At 42.7% G+C, this 12223-nt stretch overlaps 1 protein-coding gene across 6 annotated transcripts in view; it reads right to left on the bottom strand.

Annotated features, from left to right (window-relative positions):
- ESRP1 (epithelial splicing regulatory protein 1) overlaps positions 1-10984 on the bottom strand; it is a 64365-nt gene extending 53381 nt beyond the window's left edge. For 5 of the 6 annotated variants that reach the window (XM_042924166.1, XM_042924167.1, XM_042924168.1 and 2 more), the window contains exons 1-4: positions 10517-10674; positions 9875-10003; positions 8504-8617; positions 5358-5472 (exon numbers count right to left, since the gene is read on the bottom strand). In XM_042924166.1, coding sequence (XP_042780100.1) covers positions 5358-5472; positions 8504-8617; positions 9875-10003; positions 10517-10648 — 490 coding nt within the window. In that variant the 5' untranslated portion in view covers positions 10649-10674. Of the gene's footprint in view, positions 1-5357; positions 5473-8503; positions 8618-9874; positions 10004-10516 lie in introns of all 6 variants that reach the window. The other variant, XM_042924169.1, reaches the window with a different exon arrangement.
- Between the last annotated feature and the right edge of the window lie 1239 nt (positions 10985-12223).

Here is a 12223-nt window from a genome sequence, read left to right as displayed (position 1 = left end):
TCTTCATCCCCAACAACCTGGTGAGGTTTGAATAATCACAGCAACATTGGAAAGTGTGTGGGAGGCCAGGCACTGGCTACGTGTTTGCATATACTTTCTTCTTCTTCTTTTTTTTTTAATGTTTATTTATTTTGAGAGAGAGAGAGCATGAGCAGGATAGGGTCAGAGGTGGGGGGGGAAGGAGGGAAGGAGGGAAGGAGGGGGGAGAGGGGGAGCGAGAGAGAGGATATCCCAAGAAGACTCTCTGCCACCAGCACAGAGCCTGACACAGAGCTCAATCCCCTGAACCAGGAGGTCATGACCTGAGCAGAAACCAAGAGTCAGACACTCATCCAACTGAGCCATCCAGGTGCCCCTCTTATTATTCCTTATAATAGGCATGGCCATTTTAAGATGGGGAAAATGAAGCTAAGAGGTATAGTAAATTCACCCCCAATAAATCTGACTTGAGAGCTTGTGTTCTCAACCATTCTGCTGGTAAGGCTTTATCTTGATCTTTAATATATGGGAAAACAGGCCAATATCACTGTGTTAGCACATGCATACACACATACAATCCTTCACCCTCATCAAGAAGTAGTGAAACAGGGGCACCCGGGTGGCTCAGTTGGTTAAGCATCTTGGGGTTCATGAGTTCAAGCCAGCACTGGACTCCGTGCTGACAGCTCATAGCCTAGAACCTGTTTTGGATTCTGTGTCTCCCTCTCTCTCTGCCTCTCCCCTGCTTGTGCTCTGTGTCTCTTTCTCTCTCTCTCTAAAATAAACAAACATTAAAAAAAAAAGTGATTGGGAGAACATGAGTATGACACATTTATTAAAAAAATAAATAAGTGGTGAAACACACACACCCCTACTAACCCTTGGACAGGCAGACAAGAGTGGTTTAGTGACTTTTTTTTTTTTTTTTATCCTGATAATAGAAAGCTGTACTAGTGAAATGGCATTTGCTAATAATAAACAGCACCTACGGATCCAACTGGATAAAAATTTTACAAAATTTCTATTCACTCCTCTTTCTTGCTGAATAGTTCAACACGTGCTCAGGAAACACAGAATATAAACTTACAAGGGAGATCATCTATTTTAACATGTAACACCACCCTCAAGTGAGCTCTGTAAATTCTAGAATATTACCCCCTAGTTAAGGAGCACGGTTTTTACCTCAGAAGGACTCTGGCTCAAATGCTGACACTTCTAACTCTAAGCCTCAGTTTTCCCAGCTGTAAAAAGGGGGCGACACTCCCCCACTGGTTATGAGGCTGCTGGAGGCACATACAGTAAGCACTTAACTCACAAGTGCTCACTGCTCTCCTTACAAGGCCAGACTTCATTAAAAAGTTCTTCCCAAAGGCTAAGTACAATAAACAAAATGGAAGAGGTCTTGATTAATGAAAATAAATTAGTTCATGAACAACAAAGCAAAGAAAAAATAGGTTAAGAAACCAAGAGGAAGTAATTCCATCCACCACTGGGGGGAAAATAGGGTTCTTTTTTTTAAATGGATAAAAGAAGTCATTTATACAAATAGTCCCATAATCGAAAGGTCTTTTCCACAGGAGAAAACTATTTGTTTCCAAAAAAATCTAAGATAATTTCTTCCAAAAATAAAAAATAAAAATTGAGGCCTCAATCCCTATTTCACACCCTCACCACCTCACCTGATTAAATAAAAAGCTTACAAAATGCTACCCGTCGTTCATCTGCTAAATGAGGTCTTCTTGTCTGCTGAGACTGCATAATTTAAAAAGCAGGTAACAAAACTGCAACTTGAAGAACTCAGAGAGACCCAACAACTAACACCAGAAGTGGTCTCAGAACCAACACAAAGACAAAAGAGGGAAATAAGCACTAAAATAAGGACGAGAACCGCACTCAAGAAATTCCTAAACCCTTTCTTTTATCAAAGTGGTCATACTTTTTCATTTACATAGCTCCTAGTGGTTTACAAAGCTTTCATTTGGGAATACCTGAGATCAAAGTAAAGCTTGGAGAAGGTAAGTAACTTTCCCAGGAAAGTAAAGCTACATATTCTCTTACTTGTTCCTTTCCAAGGGTTGGCAAGAGCCTCTCCCTCCCTTGCTGGTTTACCTGGTCCAACAGGTATTCATTCCCTCAGGAGCAAATGACTCTCCATCTACTTGGCAAAACCATCAAGGATGTGTAATGACCATCTTTAGGTTTCCAAATTCAGTGTCATTTCCATATTAGAAAGGGAAATATTTAGTGAACTGAAAGAACTCTTTGGTCCAGACATTGTAGAAATCCTATGCATAGATAAGGACAAGTAGATAGTCATATTTTGTATGATTGTTTGTGTTTTTTAGTTTATTTATTTGAGAGAGAGAGCATGAGCAGTGCAAGGGCAAAGAGAAAGAGAGAGAGAAACCCAAGCAGGCTCTGTGCTATTAGCACAGAGCCTGATGTGGGGCTCAACTCACGAACCATGAGATCATGACCTGAATCAAAATCAAGAGTCGATGCTTAACCAACGGAGCTACCCAGAAGCCCCATTATGACTTTTTGAGCTGGGAACTTTGGTGGTCTAGTCAAGGAAATAATGATTCCTCTGAATAGGAGTCATAAAATAACTCATCACAGCTGCAATGTAAAATAAAAACCACTGTTAGGAAAGCTTAAGATTTCTTACCCATTAAGTGGGGAAAAAATATGCAGATAAAACATTAATAAGATCATTTAAGATTAAAATCAATTTTCTGATTGGTAATAAAACTATAAATCTAAGACTTTTCCAATGTAAGCCCAAAGGAAGTAGGATATAATTAAGCTATTTAAGAAACAGAAAATAGTGGGGTGCCCGGGTGACTCAGTTGGTTGAGCTGACTCTGTTTTGGCTCAGGTCATGATCTCACGACTTATGGGATCGAGCCCAGCATCAGGCTCTGTGCTGACAGTGTGGCGCCTACTTGGGATTCTCTCTCTCCCTCTTTCTCTGCTTCTCCCCTGCTCATGCACTTGAACATACTCTCTCTCAAAATAAATAAACTTAAAAAAAGAAAAAAAGGAAATACCTTAGTTTTTCCAATGAATGCATTACTAAAGGGCCATGAGATCATACTCCAAGTGTGATATGTCTGAAATGGAGTCCAAGTTTGCTTTATGCACAATTTCTTTGTTTACTATAGTCAAATATTTCTGATTTTCATCTTCATGGCACTTGAAAAAGAACCACCAACAATAGTTTTAGAGCTAGGATTAACATGAATGACAAGAAAACAACAATAATTGTCATAGCATCCTATATCTATTTACTTAAATGTCAGATAATTCAGGGGTGCCCGAGTGGCTCAGTTGGTTGAGCATCCAACTTCGGCCCAGGTCATGATCTTCAGGTTGGTGGGTTCGAGCCCCACATAGGGCTCTGTGCTAACAGCTCAGAGCCTAGAGCCAGGTTTGGATTCTGTGTTTCCCTCTCTCTCTCTCTCTGTCCCTCCCCTGCTCATGCTCTCTCTCTCTAATATAAAAACGAAAAAAAATTTAATGTCAGATAATTCAATTTTATTTTATAAAGTACTATATACCAGTGCAAAGCAGAGAGCAAGTAAAAAGTCCAGATCACCACAATGAAAATGCTTACTAATAGCCCCAAATTTTATACACGTGAAGGTCACAAGAAGCCAAGGAGAAAAAAAAAAAAAAAAAAAAAAGGATGAACTTTTAATAAATTTTCCCTGAACTGTCAACACACTGAGAAAAACCAAAAAACCCAAATATAAGCATCTCTTGCTTGTAGCTGTGGAAATTTTTACTACCATGTGACCTATAATCACTAGGGGAAGATTTTCTTTGCTAAAAGAGGATACTGAATTGTCAAGGATAAACAATTCTTAATATACTGCCTTTTCTACTCAAATTGTCTTTTTCTCAATTAAGATAACTTTATTAGACTTTCCCTCCATCTATTGATTTTTTGGATCTCTTTTTGTCTACCTTAGACTTCCCAAACTCCAAAACTGTGAGCAAATAAAATTTCTGTTGTTTAAGCCACATAGCCTATATAGTATTTGTCATGGTAGCCCTAGCAGGCTAATACAGCATTCAAACCAACAAAACAATCAGTAAGAATTTTTCTGGTGTCCAAACCTTTTAATTCTTATAAAAGTTCCCTCAAAATGAGCTTACTACATCCATCTCCCAGCACTACTAGGGACGCTAAAGCAAATTTCCAGCTAACTACTTCCAGAAAGAAGGTAGACATAATGGGTTTGACCTGCTTACAAGGGGTTAAGAAAAACATGCAAACATTTTCCAATCAGGAAAGGAAATTCTGAAATAAAACAAGAATCAGGCTTTGGCTCCTAAAAAGTGAGAAAGTTTAAGAATAAACATCTATGACCCACAGGTTCCTGAAAGAACTTAAATGCAATTTTAAGTTTGTTCTCATAGTGGCTTTGGGTAAGTTGCCCAACCCTTCTATTACTCAATTTCACATCTGATGTTAGCACATGACTGCTTATTAGTTAGCACTTTTAAAACTTACTGGATGGAAGATGACAAGTCAGTCATTCATGACTACAAGATTTGTGATTATAAAATTTACTTTTAGGATACATATTGCATCAAATATGCTATTTTGGTAATGAAAGGATTTTGGGGTAAAGTCCCCACCTCATTGTACCATCTCAAAAGAGGACTCATTATAATCACCATATGTATTTGAGAAACCCAAGGAGGGTTAAAAGAAATACCAATGAAACGTTTGTAAAGAGCATATATTCCGCTATTTAAAAAAATGCATATCCATTTGAAAGGTGTCAAAATAAGCCCTAAAACAAAGATAATCAAGAATAAGTGGCCTTGGAATCCGTTATCAAAGAAGGTAGTCTTCACATTCTTCATCAACCAAAAAACCAAAAACACTCCCATAATGTGAAATGAAAATCTATTTTAGATATGTTCAACTCACAAAAATCCAACTCTAAATCCATCACACTAAATCAGTATTGAAATTAATTAAATCATAACTTTGAGGGACGCCTGGGTGACTCAGCTGGTTGAGCATCAGGGTCTTGATTTCAGCTCAGGTCATGATCCCAGGGTCATGGGATCGAGCCCTGTATCAGGCTCCGTGCATAAGAATAAGATTCTTATTCTCTCTTTCCCTCTGACCCTCTCCCCTGCTCGTGCAGGCGCTCCCTCTAAAATAAAAAAAATAAGCATAAAAGCTACTTTGAAAGATGCCTATAACTGTACTATTAGTTCTTCCTAGCACAGTAGACAAATTTTGGACAGGTCAATTTCATTCATACACTAACAAAAGGATTTTAAAGTTTCCTGAATTGCCATTTTATCTGGAGCTACCTTTTCAAAGGATTCTTGGGTAATCACTTAAAGGATACACTCTGTCATTGCTGCAACATCCAGTTTATCAATATCAGGTGAACCAGGGCAACACTTCTTGAATTCTTTTCGAAGATCAAAAAAGGAATAGAAGCATTCAGGCAATAATACATTCTGAGGAAGGACAAGGTAGACACTGTTAACTCAATGAATTTAATGTTTCTCTAATAATTAGGAACCTAAGAATGGCATGGAGTATATTTTACCAAAATTAATTTTTAAAATTAAATATAAGAGTGACTATTTTCTAGTACTGTATTATATCCTATATACAAGTGTCATGGAAAAAAATTATCTTATTTTAAGGCAATAGATTACATTTGTGTTCCATTACACATTCCATTCAAAACACTTCTGAAGCTATATTTGGGCTGTCATACATTTTCTAATTGATAAAATTACACTCTTTTCAGCCATAATCATTTCATACAGTCTATATTTTCAGGCAGCAACATTAGCCCTCTCAGTTCTCATAAAGATGCTTATATTTACAGTGTCTACCCAGATATAGGATTCAGTTACAAAACATAGTTAAATACTAGGCTCATATAACACTCATATTTTTATACTAAAATCAGAGCAAGATAGTAAATTCCTGATTACCTAAAAAGCATGATTTTGTGCCAAATTATAGTCCCACATTAGTTTTGTGACCAATATTCTAGCTATACCTGAGAACTCAAATTAGACTCAAAAACAAACAAAAAAAAGATATCACAAATCTCAAGGGTAAAGAAGAAATAGTTACCTACTGTTCTTAGCTACTAGTACTACTCTCGTACTTATTAAGCAAGTTCAACTGTCTGGGCAAATATTGTACTAATGCATTTTTGTTTCCCTTTGTAGGAAAAAACCCCATCAAATAACTGTCAAAGATGAATTTTTTAAAACTGAATTTAGATTTTTCTTACAATTTCAAAATAGTTTCTGCTGATTTACTGGGAATTTCTACCTACTTATACATTAGAAAGTCAAGGAAATAAAGACTTAATGTTTGCAACCATAACATTTATACAATGTCTCTTTCTATTCAGATTTCCTCATTGGATCTATCAGATGTACACCTGCTCATTAAATTAAATAATTAAATATAATTATTTAATTAAAATAGATGTCTGGCAGGGGCACCTGGCTGATTCAGTTGGTAGAGCCTACAACTCGATCTCGAGATTGTGAGTTCAAGCCCCATGTTGGGTGTAGAGATTCACAAAAAAATAAATAAAATCTTAAAAAAAATGAAATAGATATCATTGTACCATGGTCAGGGTTTTCAAAACAGTTACTTAAAAAAATGGTGAAACCTTCAGGATTATCTACAAAAATGTTCATTTAAAACCTGTTGATAACTCACATTTTACAATAAAAGATTTTAAATAGCTGTATCCACTTAAAAATACTTAACATTTAATTCCTACAAAAGATATTGATGTTATACTAATTATAAAATAGCTAAAAAGTGTGTGTAGTATGAATGCTCCTTATAAAAATGAGGCTTTTCTACAAAAACCTGGAAGAATATTTTCAAATATGTTCATATTAGAGAAAAATAATAATATTGTTTTCTGAATGGCAGGATTATTTTGTTTTACCATTTTTTCTCCCCCTTCCCCCCTGCCATGAATAGAATTCCTTTATGATACTAAATTAGTTTCTGGTTTTAGGATACTAAGTTGGTTCAGGTTTCTTTATGAAAATCCTAATAGAAGTGATTCAGGAAAATGTCTCAATTGTTCTCTGGAGGTTTCTCCACATTTTAAAGCAGCCCATCTAAAATAACAAAAACAGCTGTTTTCCTCAAGCCAAATACGGAAAGTATTAAGTTTTATCCCTCTCCAAAAGAATTTGAAAGGGGAAAAAAAAATCCTCATATATCTATTTCTGGATCAAGGGGATAGCAACTGGTCTAACATTTAATTAACAAAAAACACTCCCCGTGGCCACCCCTTTAGCCAAGTTATTACAAAAGTTGCTATAAGAGGAGTGATTTTCTCAACCTTTAAGATCTAGGAACTTGAGTTTCTCCCTTGAATTTTTGAAATTGTCATCATATATTTAACTCCTTTCTTTCCATTTCCCTAGTGAGGTAAAAAGAAAAATCTGTACTGACTAGTCACTATACTTGGGACATCAATTGTCAGTCTGAATCTTTCTTTGAAGACTTGCTTCATCCAGTTTCCTGAAAATACTTCATCTTTTCAAGTTCAGTATTTGCCTACCACAATAAAAAGTTACAGCTCAAACTAATTAAGTTGATAAGATCAACTATATTAGCAATGATTGGCTACATTGGGGCTGCCCTCTGCTGTCTCCATTTCCCCACAGCCCCTCAGTATTCTTCCCAGAGAGGAGTCACATTTTTACAGTAAGATTATGTTTTTTTCACTCCATACCCTTTTCTATGTCAGAAAGACCAGCAAAGGTAAAAGATGAAGGCTGACCCTACTGTTATGATACAGTATTTAATTAGTTTTGAATATTTACTTTAAGTCAAAGTGCAGTATGCTATAATTAATGTTTCACTAGTTATATGACTAGGTCTTTACACAGTACAAAGCTCTTTAATGAAATTAGTTACGATTAACAAGGTTTAATTAAACTATTTTTCTTTGCTCCTTCCTTTCTAGCATTTTCTACAGAAGGGAATATTACAATGTCTTAAAATTTAAAAGTAAATGTTCTCTCCTGCCTACCTGCTGTTACTTTACATGTCAAAATTCAGCTAATATGCTTAGAAAAGGGGGAATGTCAACCATCTCAAAAACAACATAAAACAAAAAGAGAAACTTTTGTTAAGTCACCAGAAGGTATCTATAAAATTACTGCAATCTCAAAGATCTCTATTAAAGGGTCATGATTTTTTTGTGGTAAAATATACATAATACAATATTTACCATTTTAACATTCAATAATATACACAACACAATATTTACAGTTCAGTGGCATTAACTACATTTCACACTGTTGTGAAACCATTACCACTATTCCTCTGTTATCTTCTCAAACTGAAATTCTGCCAGGAAACAATAACTCCCGACACACATCTTTTTAAAATGGAGAAACTTGGATAAACCATGGGGGAAAAAAAAAGCCTTCAGTCACCCCCAAAGGAAGGTCCAATCATTCTCCGAGAAGCCAGCACTCTTACCTTCTTGGAAGCCTCAGGATGCAAGATTTGCCTGACATGAAGCTGCCCGTCAGTACACAGACAGAAGGAAGTTCCAACCCCAATATTCAGTTCATTGCTTACTGACTGGTTAAACTGTAAACAAGACACAGGGATGCAACTTAAGCAGGATTTACAAACTCCGGCAAAGTGGCCCCACGTGTTGGTAACCAACGAAAACCACGCTGCCATAAAAGAGGACACCAGTGCTGGGGCAACATTAGAAAGAAAGGCTCCGTTCCCACAAGCTATCTAGAATCCTTTGGATTGGCAAGCTTTCCAATCAACCCACAGTTCACCCGCAGGAGAATTTAGTATAGACATTCTCCCTTCAGTGCCCCCGTCTACTTTTGCGCTAAATCCACATTCAAGACTTTTAAGTCGGGTCTCGTTTCATCAGCAGGTTGCCTTCAGATTACATCATTCCCTGGTGTTATTTTATGTTCGGATGTTTCAAGATTAAGAAAGATGCCAGTTTCTGATAAGCAAAGGTGGTTAATGGGTATACAGACCTCTGGGAAGTCTGGCAACACTTTCCCTGGAACACAATCCCAAATGATAACTTTCCCCTATTAATTCGCACCTCGTGTCCTGGCGCACAGGCCAAGAGAGCACCGGACACGCACCTGTGCACAGGTGTTTAGCGCCCCGCCCTATCCCTGATCCAGTACCCGTCAGAACCAGGAAGCAGCAGGTTTTTAGGTCACCTCAATTCTGTTAAGGGGGTTCCACCAGTTTCACAGTGACCCAACGATCAGCCCTACGTCTTCGGGTCTGCAAGCCCTCCCCAGCTAGGATCAAAGCCACTGAAGAAGTAATAAGGGAACCCAAACCGTGCCTTTAGGAGTTCAGAAGCTTGAAGCCAAGCAGGCACCCTCAGCTTCCCACTGAACTGGGGCCGCCTCTGGCACGCCTCGCGGGGCCCACCCGCTCATCTACACTACAGCGCCCTCTGTCCTAGCGTTGAGCCACACACCCAAAGCCCCGCAGAGGACGGGCGCGTCGGGCGTCTGGGCCTCGGGATGGGGGCGCTAGGATTCAACCTCTGCTCCTCATTCAATTGGTAAAACCCGACTGCTCCTGAAGCCCCAGGAAAGACTCGAAAACTAGCGAGTTTGGGCCCACGACGCTAGGGGCTGGGAGGCTTGGAGGAGCAGCGACCTCCTCCCAAGAGGTCCACCTCGGCCTCCAAGGCCGGGTTTCCACCCACGCGGTTGGGCGTCTTGCCACTCTGCCCCGGGGATGTGCGTGGACCGGCCGGCGAGGGCGTGGGACCTGGTGTGTCTGGGCTGCCTTGCGGGGGACGCCGGGGTGGCCTGGATAAAGGTGGACCGCGCGGCCCAAGGCTGTCACCTGTCGAAGGGCTTGGTCCAGCTGCGGCGCGGAGGACAGGCTTTCCGCGTCGATCTTCGTTTCTTCTTTACAATCCTCCGTCAGCTCCAACTGATCCGGTCTAACTAGCACTTCATGCAACTGTCCCACCTCCAGGGCGGAAAGAAACTGGGGTCAGTTTCCCCCTTCCTCAATTTGGAAGCCTCCATATTCACCCTCCTTCCTCGCTCCCCTGCTGGGGCGGCCAGCGCGGCTGCAGGGGTCTGGCCACAGAATCAAAGCTCACTCGTCGCGAGCGGCTCCGGTGGCAGAGAGGTCGGCACGGCCCTGCCTCCGGCCCCACCCCCACCCGGATCAGGTCGGAAAGGCCCAGAAGTGGGAACCCGAGCCCCAAGGATCTCACCCCGGCTCCGCGGGGCGTCCCCCGACGGGCAGAGAACCTGGCTCGGCTGCGCCCGGCCGCTCCACCTGAGCCAGATTTCAGATTACTGAAACGGTTCCCAGGCCGTTGGCCAACAAGTTTGGTTTTACTCTGGATTCTGTAGGCCTCGGGTCCAGCCTCATAAGTGGCTAAACGAGAGCACTTGTTTACCGACTCTCCAAACTTCTACAATAAACTTCTTGCCCCACTCCTATCAATTGGACAGAAATCTGGAGGAATACCTTCTTGTTGGCCAGATCCACGACTTTCCATAACAGCAGGATCAGCTCCTTCTCATCCGAGCCCAGCTTGGCCCCGGTGGCCCCAGCAGTGATCCCAAAAAGCACCACCAAGTAATCCGGAGACGCCGTCATGACGATAGGTGGGGAGGGGGAGAGGGGGGTCGGGAGGCGGTGAGGCGGGGTGGAAGTGAGAACGAGAAAACCCGTGCTAAAACCTCTTCCAAGAGAAAAAGAAGAAAGAGCGCCCGCCCCCCCCTCCTCGCCGCCGCCGGTGCAAAAGGCGGTAACCAACCACCCTAGCCCACACCTGGTCGGTGCTCCACACCCTGGGCAGGAAGGGGGTGGGAAGGAGGGCGCAGGAGGCCTGCCCTTTTTGTATTCAATTGCCCGTGCGTCTATGCAAAAAGCCAGGAGCTGGGCTGCACCCCGGGTGGAGCGCGCAATGGCTGAAAGCTTTTCTGTTTTGGGATGTGGCTCTACCTGCCCGCCCCTTCCCCCTCCCCCACGTGGTGCAGGTAAGAGACACCTGGCGGCGCCGGCCCATTGGCTCCTTCAAACTACGACGTGGCAGCGGTGGGGGTGGAGGCCGCCTGGGGAAAGGGGAGGAGGGGGCGGGAGACAATGGCTGGATGAATGGAGACAGGAGGGCGAGAAGGAAGGAGGGGGAGACGTGAGGGGCGGGGAAGAGACGGTTGCCACCCGAAGGGTAGCCGAGGCCAGACGGGAAAAGGGTGAGGGGTGAAGGGCGCGGAGGGGAGGGCCGGAGTCGCTTGTGGGGGTCACCCCTTTGGAGGTAATCGAGAGGGATGGGGGGCATGGAAAAATGTCGACTGTGGGGGAACTAAGCCGGGGGTTCTAAAGGGTCAAGGGAAAAGGCCTGGCGCAGGGAGGAGAAAAGAGGCCAGAGGTGAAGCCTGGGGTGCGTAGCTGCTCAGGGCGCGGCGCCCCAAGAGGGCGAACCGCGGAGGGAGGCACCGGCCAACCATAGCCGGGAAGCGGCAGGGGCAATTGCCAAGCACCGGGAAAGCCGCTCCCGAGCCCAACACACCTTTAAGTGCAAACAGTAGGTGAAACCTTGTGGGCCCTCCCTCTCTCCCGGCCAGAGCCCAGGCCCGAGCTCCTCCAAACCCCGGGACGCTACCCACCTTCTGGAGACACAGCCAGACGCCCGGGGCAGCACACCCAGCCACCAAGTTTCGCCCAAAGGCGCAGACGCTGCGCGCTACGGAGCAGGGAGTCCCCGCGAGGAAATTTAGGCACAATGGACCCCACTTCCTTGTCTCTCTTCTACTTCTTAATTGCCACGTCTTGTTTGGTTCTGGCTGCTAGCTTGAGACTAGAAGCTTCTCCATGGCTGGGCCCACAAACTTTGTTTTGCTCTGGGCCCTAAATAAAACATACACACTAATGTTTTCCTAAATCAGGCCAAAGCAAATTTTCCCTCAGTTCCCAGCTCTGACCCCTACGTCCCTCCTCATACCTTTGCCTTTGTACTTATGTGTCGATTTGGCCAACTTTGCGAGCAGTTTCCCTTCTCTAGCTAAGCTAGGTCTGCACAGAGGCTTATGCGCCCACTATCGCCACCCAGCCACCAAGTCAGAAGGCAATGTGGTTGGGACCTGTTGACGTGGGAGAGGAAAGAGCCAGAGGTGACGTTTCCTGGAGTTTTATGTTTCCAACTTCTCTATTATTGGAGAACCGAAATCG

Source organism: Panthera leo, chromosome F2, assembly GCF_018350215.1.
Source record: "Panthera leo isolate Ple1 chromosome F2, P.leo_Ple1_pat1.1, whole genome shotgun sequence".
NCBI lineage: Eukaryota > Metazoa > Chordata > Mammalia > Carnivora > Felidae > Panthera > Panthera leo.
The sequence above is the reverse complement of the archived record's forward strand: the minus strand, read 5'-3'. Positions and strand labels throughout refer to the sequence as shown.